General features: G+C 35.3%; 1 protein-coding gene across 5 annotated transcripts in view; it reads right to left on the bottom strand.

The window, feature by feature from the left end:
* Positions 1-16,841, bottom strand: part of WDPCP (WD repeat containing planar cell polarity effector) — a 447,045-nt gene that overhangs the window by 328,422 nt on the left and 101,782 nt on the right. For all 5 annotated transcript variants that reach the window (XM_073897650.1, XM_073897651.1, XM_073897652.1 and 2 more), the window contains exons 2-7: positions 14,306-14,408; positions 11,224-11,308; positions 5,704-5,751; positions 4,888-4,938; positions 3,340-3,410; positions 3,020-3,079 (exon numbers count right to left, since the gene is read on the bottom strand). In XM_073897650.1, the coding sequence (XP_073753751.1) occupies positions 3,020-3,079; positions 3,340-3,410; positions 4,888-4,938; positions 5,704-5,751; positions 11,224-11,308; positions 14,306-14,395 (405 nt within the window). In that variant the 5' untranslated portion in view covers positions 14,396-14,408. The remainder of the gene's footprint in view (positions 1-3,019; positions 3,080-3,339; positions 3,411-4,887; positions 4,939-5,703; positions 5,752-11,223; positions 11,309-14,305; positions 14,409-16,841) is intronic.

Raw genomic sequence — 16,841 nt, 5'->3', positions numbered from 1 at the left:
TGGAAATTATTAAACACTTTCTTATAATAAAATGATTTTAGGAAAACCAAAAAAAAGAGAGAGATATTTTGATAGCTTATGAAACTAAATCTCTAAATTACATCTCATACTTTTAATGCATTTCAAACTAGGAATAGGCATAGCCTGAAAAAACAACTTTAAAAAACAAGTTTCATACAGAGCATATGTACAGGTAAATCTTGATTTATAAACTTTTGAATTTGCAAGTGGAGGAATTATTTTTAAATGGTATAATTTATAGGTCATTGGATCAACAACATGAACTAAGCGTTGGTTATGATGACAACCTATAAAATCTCATTATTCAACAGAGGGAAAAACCTAAGCTCAAAATGTATCCTCTGAAATCCTTTATGTCTCTGTAGTTGCCTGGCTGATTTCCAAACAGTTAGACCTTTTGAAGAAATAAGGATCCCGTAAAAAGAAGAAAACCAAGATAACTTCCGTAAGTCTTAAATTTGCCATTTTGGGGGGTAAAAGATTTACATTAGTTGAGGAGTGGCCACAATCAAAGACTGAGAGTTCAACTATGTTAGCACCAACTTTAATTTCACCCCCTTTTAAGAGTATGTTGTGGTCAGTTGTCACCATTTTAGGGCTAAATATATGGGGAAAACTACTAATAGAAATTTAAGCCTGTGTTATGGTGGAGCCACCACACCTCACAAAAGGAGGACCCTGGAGTAAATTGGGGAGTACTTATTTTGTAACTAACAAAAGGTTAAGGGGATCCTTTAAAAAACTAAGCACCAAATTTTTAATTTACTATATTAGAGATCTTTATGATAATGCACATACACACATATTTTTAGAAGAGTTAGCTCATAGTCTTGTTTAGAAATTGAGGAAGTAGATAAATAATGTTAGGAAGTCTCTCAAAGGCCCTAAAGATTTGCGGACTAATCAGGATGGGCAGGGTGGAAGTCAAGTTATCTTATTAAAATATACCATCACATCAAGAATGTGCTGGTAGTAAAAGGCCTATTTTAGGAATAACTTATCAATCACACAAATAAAGCACAAAATATGACAGAACATACAGAAAGAGACACTTCATTGGAAATATTAAAAGGGACTCATTGGTACAAAAGCCCAGGAAACCACTGTTGTCAGTTTGCTATAAATTACAGAAGTAATTTTATATATATTCTATCATGAAAATTCCTTTTCTGCATTGAAGTAATAATGAGGGACGTCCTCCTCCTTATTCCTCTATATACAAATACATACAAACTTGCTTAAAAACTAAAATGCAATAACATCTATTTATAAAGGATTGCCTAGGGGCGCCTGGGTGGCTCAGTCGGTTAAGCATCCGACTTCAGCTCAGGTCATAATCTCGGGGTCCTGGGATTGAGCCCCTAAGCAGGGAGCCTGCTTCTCCCTCTCCCTCTGCCTCTCCCCCTACCTGTGTGCTTTCTCTCTGTCAAATAAATAAAATCTTTTTTAAAAAATTAAAATAAAAAAAAAATAAAAAGGATTGCATACTGGGATGCTTCACTGCATATTTTAAGATGCCTGACATGTTCCAACTTACCCTGTGCAGTGGTAAGGGTGGAGGCCACAAGACAGATCTCTTACTATGGGTAGTAGGCTTGCCCTCCAGTCAAATTATTTTGAGCTTGCTTTTAAGGTGAGTAATTGCATTGAGACGTACAATGAGTTGTACTAAGTTTAAAACTTCCTGGAGCATATTTTGTATTAAAGTTTTAAAGTCTGATTAAAACTTTAATGAAAACAAATTATGAATTTTTAAATAATCTCATTCTTTTGGATAGAATCCTAAGTCAAATTTAGAAAGTATTATGCTGCTGATAATATTAATTCAGCCTTGCAAACAGTCTCTGGAAAAAAATAATTTACGCCATTTGAGGAGGTAACTAGTTACCTTCATGAATAAAAGTAGGCTTGTTTAAACAAAAAATGAGGAAAAACTAGAGTCCATTAAAATGATAGTCTATATTCAAATACTCAATTAAGATATGCTCATAATAATTACAAATTCAATGTTATAGATTTATGGATAGACCCATAGGCCTAAACTTCAAACAAGAATAGTTAGACCTAAAATAAATCACATTATAAACAAGTAAGAACTTAAATTCATATAGGATATTCAATTCCATAAAACAGTTATAATTATTAGTAGTGTTAATGTAACTTCAATTACACGCATGAATAGAATATGACTAATGATTCTTTTAATCACAAACAAGTAAGATTTTTCTAGGCAACTAGTATTTCTTAAGCCTATAAACAAAGCTAAGGCATTTGTCCATTATTTTCTGATCAATGGTCACTAATTATTATGTCCTGAACCTAGACCCATTCAACATGCAGCTCATGTTGTCTAGGCCCTAACTGTGCTAACAGAACTTTCCGTGATGGAAATGTTCTTTATCTATATATGACAACATGTGGCTATTGAGCACTTAAAATGTGGGTAGTGTAACTGAGGAACTGAATTTTTAACTTTCTTTAATTTTAATTAGTTTAAATTTATTTTTAAATAACCACAGGTGACTGGTGGCTATTGTATTAAACAGCACAACTTAGAGGGTTCAAAAAATAAGAGCAAATGTCTTATGTTAGGTCTAACTCTAGTCTGCTTGTTGGTTTCCATAAGCATGGTACTCACAAATGCTTATTAGAGTAATATGCCAAAAAACCTTCTGTCCTGTGCTTTTATCTTCACTCAAAAATATGATTAAATCTATGCCAGGAAACATCTAATACAGCATTCAGACAAATCTAAACAAAAAATACCATTTTTATTAGTGTTCATAGTGTCAGTACAACTATATTGATTAATGAGGCAGCCTGGTGGGTGTGTCAATCTGTCTAATGTTAGTTCTAGAATGACTAGAATTCAAACTATGAAATATCCACTCCTAAAAAGTTTTTGTCCATTATCTATCATAAACACAAGAATACCAATTACTGCATAGTTTTCAGCTCCATTGGTTAAACACTGCAAAAGTATGTCAAACCATTTTACCTGACAGACATATTTGTTCTTCCATTTGCTCAGCACACAGTGACTGTTTTGCATCAATTCCTGAAGGAAACAGAAAAAGAGAGAGTGCAGTTGGCTATACACATTGTTGTTATCAGAGTGCTTCTGATTTGCAAGCACCAAAAAAAAAAAAAAAAAGATCAGCATGCCACACAAAGATGCAACTGTTTTGGAACTCCTCAGTAGACAAAAGCAAAGCTATCATCACTAGGAGAGTTGATCCTTTATGAAAATTAAAACTGTTGAAAGATGTTTTAAAACAGATTTGTTTGTTGCCATTTTTGAAACTTTTGGAAAGATACCTCCAACTCCTTGAGTGAGTCTCGAAGTTTTTCTGGGCGTCTATTTTTGAGTGTCCACGGATAATCTCGTGCTGGCAAATGAAATATGTACTACAGTTAGTTAAACAAGATTTAAAAAGGAAACTCTGCTTAGCAGTGTGCCTTAGGAGGATTAAAATAAAACACCTCCTTAATTGAGAGGAAGTGGGCTTCATTTCCATCATCAAATAACAGCCTTTTGAAAGGCTTTGTCATAGGAACAGGATTTTTACCACAAAACAATCTTGGTGATCATAATTTTATGATGACAACCAACACGGCTCAGAGAACCCCTGGGAAAGTTTCCTAGTCTTGTGAATCTAGTACCTAGTTGTAAATGACCAACTCTTTACCAGAGAATAACTTTCCCATATAAATAATTAAAAGTTCAATCCAAAAGAAATTCCAAAATCTGCAAATAACTCTCTCAGACCTGAAAATTCCTACAAGTGAATGGATACACTGAGGAAAGAAATAAAACACAAAATATGATGCGCAGAATATAAATTTAAAAGGAAGCATCACCTATTAAAACTTTTTTATTTAAAATGATCCTCTTTGAAATGTACACAATTCAATAATGATAAGCCTTTGTTTTGTTTTAAATGCATTTAAAAGATAAAATCATTTAGTAAAATCTCAATATTAGCCTAAGACAAACTAAAAATAGTTTTCTTTCAAAGAAAATGTTAAATTCATTTAACCATATCTATTTCATCATGAAAATTCATCTTTGAATTCTCCTAAATAATAATTCTAAAAAAAGAGTTGTATGTATGTGTGTATGTTCTGTGTGCATACTCATAGTATATACAGACATTTAAATTTTACAGTAGAATTACTATATATCTTATTTCAGCAAATTAATTTCATTCTATAAACATAATGTATGATGTATATAGCATATATGCAAGTTTTTAAATTTATATTGTAGTTACTAATATAGCATTGAAAAAAAATGTCAGCTTGCCCATTTAAAACAAGGGAACAAGTAGGACTTTCAGCTCCACCTGTATTCCAAATAAAAGTTAAATTATATTTAATTTCAAGTCATTAAAGCCATCTTTCATTGTAGCCATATTATATCTATATATCCGAGAACAGAAAAGACGAGAAAGAATAAAATGCTAATACTAGTCATTACAAATTTTTTTTTACAAGTTTTATTTTCTTAAAATGGGTAAAACATATAAACAATTTAGGCACGGTGTGTGTAACAAAATGTTATCAGAATTTAAGTATGATACACTTATTTTAAATATATTAAATGATATAAATATAGTTCATTAAGAAAGTTTATGTTTACACAGGCATATATCTTATCAAAACTGGATAGAGATTTCAATGGTCTAAATTAGAAATGCCTACCACATATAATTCTCACTCATATGTTTATATACCTAAATGATGGGAATTTATAATTTTAAGATATTTGTGCAGAAAGCTTAAAATATTTTTTAAGACTGAATCTTCAGGGATATTCAAGTTCCAGTTTTATAATAATTACAAAAAAGTATAAAGTAAGCTTACATTCTGCCAGCTTCTGCTTTTCTTCTAAGTTACCATGGTCTGTCACTGATACTATGGCAGGAGAAAGAAGGAAAGAAGAAAAGTGCAAATTATTTTAATTAAAATACTTTGTATTTTAAATGCACACATATAATGTATATTATGCACATTGCTGAGTATTTCCTAAATTTGTAGTAAAAAGGCTTACACAGCACAACAGGTGGGCCAATATCCTGAGCTCACAATCTCATCAGATAGGGAAGAGAAGAACTGCAATGGAGTCTAGACAGAAGCTGCTTCAGGCTGTCATCAGAATCATGAAGTTAGCCTATTAACCACCAAGCTAAGCACACAGGATGCCCACACAAGCCCCACTTCAACAGAGACCAAAACAGGAAGTAACTAGCTAGAAAGACCTTTTGGCCCATCACGAAACTTCTGGGATTAACAGGATTAATCAGATAAAGAAAATTGATCATTCACTCAGAAATGCCTATTTCAGATATCAGGTAAGGATCCAGGAGGCCAGCAACAGTGGGACCCATGCATTAACAATGCCCTCTACTGGGACACTGATAGATAAACGTGAATAGACTGTCCAGTTATCAGTTGGATCGGCAGTAAAATGAAAATTTTCATGTTCCTCTACAGTATTTTCTCGATATTGCTTTATTTTATATAGAACAGATTTCAACCTCAGCATTTTTCTAAAGAACTGAAATGACTTTTTTTAACTTTAGAATTTATCTAAAGCTCAAAAAAAGAGTTAATGGTCAGTATTTTATAGTTTAGAATATTTCATTTATAAAAATTAGTTGAGTAGAATAGACAGTTTACCTGGTGGGTCTTTCTTGTCATAATACTGGTAGATCCCTATGTCTCTATCTATGGAAAAGAAGAAATAACATTAGATTATGGTAAAAAGTTCTGGAGAATAAGAAGCCAAACTGTATTATATGATACAGCAGGACTGGGGTTAGGGGGCGGGTAGGCAAGGACAGAAACAATCTTTTTATGTTACTATAAATAAATAAGTTCAAAAGTATCTGGACATGAGTTCATCTATTCTAGGGACATGCAGGAATTGGAAGGTTTATCAATCTAATTTAAAGATTTACACAAAACTACAAGGGCATGAGGAAAGGAGTAGTAAAAAAAAAAAAACTGAAATCAAGGAAGACTAACTTTTTTCTTTCACACTTCCTCTGATATTTTTCACAGGGTGCTACCAAAAGGAACTGCCACTAAGCAATGCCAAATGAAATAAGAGGATGGAAAAAAAATGCCCTGTTTCTGAGCTATTGCTTTCTTTTCCCCAGTTTAGCTGGAAGCTAGTATGGTGCTTGGGGGAAATTTGCAGGAGAGGAAGAGAAAATTAGAGGAAACATACGTATGGTTAAGTTAACTGAAGCTTGTTTAGACTCAAAAAACCTTCAAAACCCATTCAAATTCAGGTGCTCTTCCGGCGGGGGGTCGGGTCCAAAAGCAAAAGCAAGGCTTCGCAGATGTTGAGAGTGATTTAACCAAGAACTCTGTCCTTGCAATTGAATTACAGGAAAACCAAATAATCGTACCCATTTAATTCTTATCTGTGAATACTGAAATATCTTTTTCTTTGAAGTAATAGTTGTTTCCCTCCTTGCAAAATAATTCTAGTTACTAACAAAAGGATACAACTGTTTCTAAAGTAGTGGAAGCAGTACAGGCTGCCCCCTAGTGACTGACTGCTCCAAACTTTCTCAAACTGAAACATGAAACTTGAAAAAAAAATGTATTACAGCTATAATTTTTATTTTTATTATTTTAAAGATTTATTGATTTATTTACATAATCTCTACACCCAACATGGGGCTCAAAATCACAACCCCAAGATCAAGAGTCACATGTTCCACCAACTGAGCCAGCCAGGTGCCCCATATAATTAACTTTTCAAATAGAGTTTTTCAAAAGAGTCAATCCTGTGTACTTATTAAAGCTCCATTCTATTCATCATGCCACTAACTGGGACATATAATTTTTTTTTTAAGATTTTATTTTTAAGTAATCTCTACATCCAACGTGGGGCTCAAACTTACAACCCCGAGATCAAGAGTCACATGCTCTACCAACTGAGCCAGCCAGGCACCCCAGGACATATAATTTTAAAGACTACAGTTTATTTCTATTGGATAGATTGAAAATATATAATAAGGGGTGACTGGGAGAGGTCATAAGTAGCACTCCTAAGATACTGATAATATTTTATTTCTTGGGTGATGACTTTATGGGTGTGTTCATTTTTTGATAGTTCAAAACATACCCTTATGATCTTTATACTTTTCAATACATATGCTATACTTCAATAAAAAGGTGTTTTTTTTAAATCTAAGAACCGTAAGCATTACAAACACAGGCAATATTCTCTAGCATAATAATCCATCATTAGGTGCAGCCAAATTATTTACAACTCTAGAACAGCACTATGAAGAACATAAAAGGCCTTGAATTCTTTTTTTTTTTAAGTTTTTGTATTTATTTAAACAATCTCTATATCCAATGTGGGGCTCAAATCCATACCCCGAGATCAAGAGTCACATGCTCTACTGACTGAGCCAGTCAGGCGCCCCACATACTTCTTTTAAAAGAATATTTGCATTGATACTGTTTTGAGCTTTGTAGAAAAATATCATTAATTATGATATTACCAATGTCTTTGGGGGTATAAAAAGATTGCTATTTTTGGCTTCCTATCTTTTTAAAATATCTAATTCAAACATGGCAGGGCTTTAAAAAATTCAGGTATACTGCTCAAGTCTTTCAACATAAGCAACACTGCCACACTGTATATCTTTTAGCCCTCAATACCTCCTCCTTAGAGATAACTATTTTCAACTATGAGCTGTTTCTTCTGTATATTCCTCCATATTTATAGTTTTCTCACCCTATTATTTTTTGATTCTTCAGTTGTAGATATTATCTATTGCCTATCCACTATGGAAATTGAGAATTCAGTTATCTTTTACCACTGTGTACCCCTCCCTACCTACAGACACTTAACTTACACTTCTCCCCATCCTCCCAATATAATTAGAGCACAATTTTTGGTTAAGTCAGTGCTTACAATATTAATGAATACATAAACACTATTCATAACCAAAGCATGGGGTAGGTACACTATATGATTGCATTTCCTTTTTTTATACAACTTCCCTGATGTTAAAAATTGCCTTGTTTTTTATTTGCTTTAAAAGAATGTTAACACAGGTGCCTGGGTGGGTCAGTCGGTTAAGCATCTGCCTTCAGCTCACGTCATGATCCTCGGATCCTGGGATAGAGCCCCACATCGGGTTCCCTGCTCAGCAGGGAGTCTGCTTCTCCCTCTCCCTCTCCCCCTCCCCCCGCTCATGCTCACTCACTCTCTCTCTCTCTCTCAAATAAATAAAAGCTTTTTAAAGAATGTTAACACTAATTAATCTCCAATATACTCTCACATTTCAATGATTAATCAGTATAATTTTTTCATTGGCAACATCTTCCCTAGAGCCTTATGATCTGGTACTATTTCTGGACTGTCTAACTTCTAGGTCTGATGCACAGATACTGTCTATTTTCCTGACTAGACAGGTGTGCCTTCTGTCTTGGATTAATTCCCTTGTTTGGCAAGACACATATGCTCTGGCAGTTTAATGAGAAAAGGAAGGTAAATTTGGTGAGTATTTACAAAGCTGAAAATGTCTTCTGACAACTGACTGACTAGCTGGCTGGGAAGAGAATACTAAGTTGGAAATAATTTCTCTCTGAATTTTAAAGACATCATTCCATTGCTTCATAGTGTCCACTATCAGTGTTAAAAAGGCCAAGGGCAATCTAAGTTCCAACCCTTTGTATGTAATCCATTTGTTCTTTTTTTGCTATATCTTTTTTTTTTAAGATTTTATTTATTTATTTGACAGAGAGAGAGGGAGATACAGTGAGAGAGGGAACACAAGCAGAGAGAGTGGGAGAGGGAGAAGCAGGCTTCCCGCTGAGCAGGGAGCCCGATGCGGGACTCGATCCCAGGACCTCGGGATCATGACCTGAGCCGAAGGCAGACGCTTAACAACTGAGCCACCCAGGCGCCCCTATATCTTTTTTGATCTCTGGATTTTTTCTTTATGCTCAGTGTTCTGAAATTTCACGCTGATGGGCCTTCATATATGTCTTCTTCGATTCATTGTGTTCAGTACTTACAGGACTTTTCAACCTATAAACTCATTTTCTTAGTTCTAGGAAAATTTCTAGTAATATTTCTTTGATAATTTCTTTGCTTCCTCTTTGCTGCTTTTCCCAGAATTAGTAATTGAGTATAGAATTCGTATGTTGAGACTCTACTATTCTTATTGCTCCTGTTTATTAATCTTATCTTTTGTCACAGCATTCATTTCACTTTTTCCTATCAGATTTTCTATCTATTGTTTTTGAACTTCCTCTAAATGCAATCATACTATTTGTACTCTTCTGCAACTTACTTTTTTTTTTTTTTGCCCAATATTATATTCTTGACATTCACTGATGCTGTTGCATACAGCTATAACGCATTCACTTTCTCTGTTGCATAAATCCATTCTCCTGCTGGGTTGTTTCTAGTTGCCTGCGTCATAAACAGTACTATTATGAACATTTTGGTACATGTCTCCTGGTGCACAAGTGTCAGGGCTTTTGCTAGAGTATACACCCAGGAGTGGAATTACTGGTCAATAGGTGACATATAGTTCCAACTATACTAGATAATGTCAAATTGTTTCCTAAAGTGGTTGCACCAATTTATACTTTCACTAGCAGTGAAATAAGCTGAATTTCTTCCTGTGGGTTTTTTTTTTTTTCTCTTCTATTTTCGGAGAGAATTCTTTCTTTGTTGCTCTTTTGAGTTTAAAATTTTTTTCTGCTATTTTTAATTTCCAAGAGGTCAGAATCACTTTCCAGTGTTTTCTAAAACTTCTGTATTTTGTTTCTTGCTCTTCATATTTCAAAATGAGGCACTAGAAAACTGATTAGAAGCTCTGTGTACATGAAGAGGGCTTGCCAACTGGTGGGCTTCACTGATCAGCCAGGGACCAGGGTGTTTCACTGGAGGAACCCCTCAAATGTCAATGTCAATAGATCTTCTTTTTGAGGTCATGCAGTTGCTCCAGGGCCTCAAACTCCTTCTTTCTTAGAAAGTACACAACTGGCTGTGACACATTTCGGAATCAAGTGGGATTAAGAGGATTTCACCCATCAGTAGGTAGGTTTTCACTTCATCATATTTTCACATCAGCACCTTTCCCCTGTCTTCTTTTCCTGGGGCTGATGTCTCCAAGTTTAGAGCATCTCTAATTAAATACTTCCACATGTATGAGAGGTGTCTCAACACTTCATAAGCAAACTTTCAAGTCCCTTTGTTGTCACCCTCATGCTGAATCCCCATCCTTCTGCAGTATCTGGCTTCTCAAATTTCTGTATCTTTCTAGAATTCTGAGACACAGAGTGGCTGTCTTTGCAATTCTCTTCTGTAGACATTTGATATTCAGATTTTTAAGTTTTGATAATTCCTCCATCCCTTCCATCTTCCAAAAATTGCCCAATTGCAATTGTCTCCTCTCCTATTCTCTTAGTCCTTATGGGTTTATGCCTTCTTTAATTCATTTATTCTCATTTTAGAAGAATTTGGGGAGGAAGCAAATGTGTGTTAAATCTACCTTGTTTTACTGGAAATTCTATCCTTAGCACATTTTAAGCAAAGTAAACTTAGTGAAATTATAATTACATTTGCAAGGCAAACCATCTTCTTAGTAATGATGCTAAAGGCATATAAATAAAAGTCTCCTAAATACTAAAGTTGTTTTGGATAATCAAAGAGGAAAAGATATTTAAAAGTTATTTCCTAACAATACATACTTTATGCTAAAATACTAATAAGCATCATTAAAACATCCCCCAAAATGTGAAATGAAAGAATATAAACATAATTAATTGTACATCTTAGCTGTATGTTTGAAATATTATCTTAATATCAAATAGAAATACCCTTACCATTAGCTAGCCTGCAAATATTTATGAATATATATCAGTCATTATGAACAATCCCAGGAAAAAACTGAACATGTATGTATCCTAAAAGGAAACAAATATTAGGCCAATAAAATTAATTTCACAACAGAAAATCTAACTCAAGTTGAAAAAAATAACTTTTTCAGAGTAACTAAAAAGAATTATTTTTCATTAACCAATTTTTCATTAAGTATAAGAAAATAATGCAATTCTAGCTAAAGAATCCAGGCTCTAACCTTTGCTAGTACTTACTTATAACGTTATAACTTATATTTGAAAAATACTGAAATTAACCCAGAGCTCACTTACCCCCAATGTGTAAGGTAGTCTTCAAAGACCACAGGTGCAGTTCAGTCAAGCAGAAAGACATCTGATGGCAGAAGAAATCTCTGTCCTGTTTAAAAAAAAGTTAAAAAGAGATGCCAATTAATTATTGTCAATAAAACCAGATCCCTTAGAAAAATAACAGAATCATTTGACACTACTCATATTTGAGATATGGCATCCATTAGAATAAACATATTTTAACATATCCTTGGTTAACCATCCAGAAATAAACTCTAGAAAAAGAAAAATACACTCTTCCTAAACATAGTATGCCATCTCACTGAGAAATGTGGTAAGAAGAATGTATTTGAATTTTCAGTAACTTGTTTGATTTTTAAGGCTCTGAGTATATTTAGAATTATTTAGTATTTAAGCATTTCTAAAACATTTTAAGAAAAGGAAAGATCTGTTAGGTAATTATTAAGTACAAACACCTTTTGTGGTGTATTTTTAATATACAAAGCAAATATTTATGATCTCCCACATATAAACAAGCTAATTAAAATGGAATTTGCAAGGTAAATGGTATACAGTTACTATTATCAGAAACATTTACTTAAAGGTAAACTGTAAAACCACATTAGCATTCAGAAAAGTTTGTTAATCTGCATGTCATGATAGATTCAGATACTCTACTCTAAATACATTAAAATGGAAAAAACAAGATAACAAAACAGTTCATCGAGTATTTCCTCCTAGTTTTAATATCAGGGGCTAGTGATGGATATTACCGATACTTTTTCATGAAGTAGTATGTCATTAATTTGGACTAATTGGAGAAAGGCCAATATGAATCAGAAAAAAAAGTCAACATTTTACAAATATTTTATAACTTCCAAATGTTTGCTTAGAAATACATGTAGTACTATACTATATGTATAGTTCACCATATGTTAGAAATATGTAAACTACTGATACTTTCTTTATAGAGATAATAAAAAAATTGCTCTTTCCAATAAACATGAATAACAAAGAAAGCTTGAAAAATATTTTATGACATCTTTAGACAGAAGAAAAAGCCCCCAGCTTCTTTAACATTAGGAGAGACTAAAAATATTTCCCATACTATTCATATGGGTGATAACCCAAAATAATTTTATTTTATTTTTAAAGATCTTATTTATTTATTTATTTATTTATTTGACAGAGAGAGAGGGAACACAAGCAGGGGGAAGCAGGGAGCCCGACGCAGGGCTCAATCCCAGGACCCTGGGACCATGACCTGAGCCGAAGGCAGATGCCTAACAACTGAGCCACCCAGGCACCCCCCAAAATAATTTTAGACATAGTACAATCTTCTTTCTTCCTTTCTTCACCGTTACATTTGATGTCACTGTATTTACAATAATCAAGAAAGAGATGCATGTTCAAATAACAAGATGTGGTGTGCCAATACTGAAATGGCAGAGTGAACAATGTGGCAGCATGGAAGAGCCAAGCCCGCCTGGAACAGTGGGGCTCTGAGAAAGCTACAGAGAAGTTGTGAAATGTTAGCAGGACCTCAAAGAAGCATAGGATTTCACCAGTTAAATGATGATAAAGAAAATGATGATGGGGCACCTGGGTGGCTCAGTTGGTTAAGCGACTGCCTTCGGCTCAGGTCATGATCCTGGAGTCCCGGGATCGAGTCCCGCATCAGGCTCCCTGCTCAGCGAGCAGCCTGCTTCTCCCTCTGGCCCTCCCCCTCTCATGTGCTCTCCTCTCTCTCTCATTTTCACTCTCTCAAAATAAATAAATAAATCTTAAAAAAAAAAAAGAAAAGAAAATGATGATGATAACAGGCAACAGGCAATATTTCCTAAGTACTGACCTCATTACAAGCACTGTTCTAAACATTTTATATGTATGAACTCATTTAATTCTTAGAGCTACCCTTTGAAGTACTACTCCCATAATGAGGAAACTGAGGCACTGAGAAGCCACATAGCCAGCAGGTAGTTGAGGCAGGCTTTGAAAAAAGCAGACTGGCTCCAGGATCTGTGCTTGAAACCAGAGCACTCTTGAATCCTGGGCTATGTAGAGGTGTGAGAGGGAGAATAGTAGTAAGGTGAGTAAAAGGATGGCATATGCCAAGCAAGGAGGTAGATTAAAAAGCATGGTAGAAAGTGACAGAAAAATGAAGCTGAAAATGGGTAACAAGGAAACAGGCCATAAAAATAATAGAGATAGGGGTGCCTGGGTGGCTCAGTCATTAAGCATCTGCCTTCAGCTCAGGTCATGATCCCAGGGTCCTGGGATCAAGCCCCGCATCGGGCTCCCTGCTCCGCAGGAAGACTGCTTCTCCTTCTCCCACTCCCCTGCTTGTGTTCCCTCTCTCGCTGTGTCTCTTTCTCTGTCAAATAAATAAAATCTTTAAAAAAAATAAGAGAGATATTTGGATTGATCTGAGTTCACTCTCCTCCTTGAACTAAAGTGCCTTAAAAGGCTAGCTATAAAACAAAGGACCCGTCAGTCCCCAGATCTATCCTGCTGTCACCAGAAGCTGGCTGCCACTGTATACAGCTATGGGGCAGAAGAGCTAGTGGACCTCATTACTGTGAAAGAGGATGACGTTCCTTATCGGCAGGCAATAGAGAAAAAGTGATACTAAGCTAATTACAAGTTTTTCAATTCAATTGGGCATTATCTCAGAGTTGTCTCCTTGGGAGTGATTCTAGTGATGCTGCTATTACTCAAAATATTTCCAAACCCATATTTTTTGGAATTGCTTTCAGTTAGTTTTATGAGGCTTATTTTGGGATTATTACTTTAGGGTTATACTTTTTTTAAAACCAAAATACTTACTGTATTAGAATATGTAAAATGCACCCTTCTCATTTGGATGAGTGAGGCCTGGAATGTTTGTTTAAAGAAACACTTAATAAATAAATAATAAATATTATATATTTATATATAAATAAAACAAACAAATATTTATTTGCATTTAGTAAGCTTAATGTATAGGTTCTACACTCTAACTGCCTGGTTTCTTATTCTAACTTCTCAGTTTACTAACTAACTTGGACAACTAACTTATTTCTCTACGTTCCCCCCAGATATAAAATGGGTATAATAAAGTACCTACCTCAGGACTATTTTGAGGGCACTTTTGTTCAATTAATTTATTGTTACCACTGTTGTTGCTGCTACTGCTATTACTCAATATCTCTAGCATTATGCAAATTTATCTGGAAAAAACACAAGAAGTGTATTACCTACAATCGCTCACCTTAGATAGTAATTTCACAAGGTGAAATGAATAAAAGAATAAGTACAAAGTACAATAGGGATTTTATGAAGGTAAAACATCTAGTTTCTACACAAGAGAAAGTATTTGAATTAGGACATGGAAATGGACTAATATTTCACTGGGAACAGAGAGAGGATGTGATGAAACAGGAGCATATTTCCTCTGATATTGAACAACAGAAGTCACAACTTTTAGACTACACTAGAAAATAAAAACTCACATTCTTAAATTTAGTGTTTACTCAACACCAATAATTAGAATTTATGACAATATGGGCAAAGACAAGGCTGAAGTTTAGTTGTTAGTAGCTAAATAAAAAAAACTTTTATTATGCAAATTAAATATGAAAATAATTTTATAGTTAAAGCCAAAAGGGCCACACCTTTACTCATATATCAAAAGCAGACTGCACTTGAAACTCTGTTTCTCCATTTAAGTCAATTCAATAATAAAGAATTTGTCAACTTTCCCCTGATAACAGAAATGGAGACTAAAGAATAATTTTCCTTGTAATCCACATTGTTTTTTTTTTAAAGATTCTATTTATTTATTTGTCAGAGAGAGAGAGGGAGAGAGCACAAGCAGGGGGAGTGGCAGACAAAGGGAGAAGCAGGATCCCCACTGAGCAAAGAGTCTGTTGTAGGACTCAATCCCAGGATCCTGGGATCATGACCTGAGCCAAAGGCAGCTGCTTAACTGACCAAGGCATCCCCACATTGGCTATTTCTTTTTTTAAAATAATTGTTTATTGTTATGTTAATCACCATACATTACATCATTAGTTTTTGATATAGTGTTCCATGATTGATTGTTTGTGCATAACACCCAGTGCTCCATGCAGAATGTGCCCTCTTTAATACCCATCACCAGGCTAACCCATCCCCCCACCCCCCTCCCCTCTAGAACCCTCAGTATGTTTTTCAGAGTCCATCGTCTCTAATGGTTCGTCTCCCCCTCCGACTTACTCCCCTTCATTCTTCCCCTCCTGCTATCTTCTTCTTTTTCTTTCTTAATATATATTGCATTATTTGTTTCAGAAGTACAGATCTGTGATTCATCAGTCTTGCACAATTCACAGTGCTCACCATAGCACATACCCTCCCCAATGTCTATCACCCAGCCACCCAATCCCTCCCACCCCCCACCACTCCAGCAACCCTCAGTTTGTTTCCTGAGATTAAGAATTCCTCATATCAGTGAGGTCATATGATACAAGTCTTTCTCTGATTGACTTATTTCACTCGGCATAACACCCTCCAGTTCCATCCACGTCGTTGCAAATGGCAAGATCTCATTCCTTTTGATGGCTGCATAATATTGCATTGTGTATTTATACCACATCTTCTTTATCCATTCATCTGTCGATGGACATCTTGGCTCTTTCCACAGTTTGGCTATTGTGGGCATTGCTGCTATAAACATTGGGGTGCACGTACCCCTTCGGATCCCTACATTTGTATCTTTGGGGTAAATACCCAATAGTGCAATTGCTGGATCGTATGGTAGCTCTATTTTCAACTGTTTGAGGAACCTCCATACTGTTTTCCAGAGTGGTTGCACCAGCTCGCATTCCCACCAACAGTGTAGGAGGGTTCCCCTTTCTCCGCGTCCCCGCCAACATCTGTCGTTCCCTGACTTGTTAATTTTAGCCATTCTGACTGGTGTGAGGTGGTATCTCATTGAGGTTTTGATTTGGATTTCCCTGATGCCGAGCAATGTTGAGCACTTTTTCATGTGTCTGTTGGCCATTTGGATGTCTTCTTTGGAAAAATGTCTGTTCACGTCTTCTGCCCATTTCTTGATTGGATTATTTGTTCTTTGGGTGTTGAGTTTGATAAGTTCTTTATAGATTTTGGATACTAGCCCTTTATCTGATGTGTCATTTGCAAATATCTTCTCCCATTCTGTCAGCTGTCTTTTGGTTTTGTGGACTGTTTCTTTTGCTGTGCAAAAGCTTTTTATCTTGATGAAATCCCAATAGTTCATTTTTGCCCTGGCTTCCCCTGCCTTTGGTGATGTTTCTAGGAAGAAGTTGCTGTGGCTGAGGTCGAAGAGGTTGCTGTCTGTGTTCTCCTTTAGGATTTTGATGGACTCCTGTCTCACGTTTAGGTCTTTCAACCATTTGGAGTCTATTTTTGTGTGTGGCGTAAGGAAATGGTCCAGTTTCATTCTTCTGCATGTGGCTGTCCAATTTTCCCAACACCATTTGTTGAAGAGACTGTCTTTTTTCCATTGGACATTCTTTCCTGCTTTGTCAAAGATGAGTTGACCATAGAGTTGAGGGTTCATTTCTGGGCTCTCAATTCTGTTCCATTGATCTATGTGTCTGTTTTTGTGCCAGTACCATACTGTCTTGATGATGACAGCTTTG

The sequence above is a fragment of the Callorhinus ursinus genome, unplaced genomic scaffold (assembly GCF_003265705.2).
Source record: "Callorhinus ursinus isolate GAN/ISIS: 27379988/994484 unplaced genomic scaffold, GSC_fseal_2.0 scaffold10, whole genome shotgun sequence".
Classification (NCBI taxonomy): Eukaryota; Metazoa; Chordata; class Mammalia; order Carnivora; family Otariidae; genus Callorhinus; species Callorhinus ursinus.
This window is presented reverse-complemented; position numbering and strand designations above follow the sequence as displayed.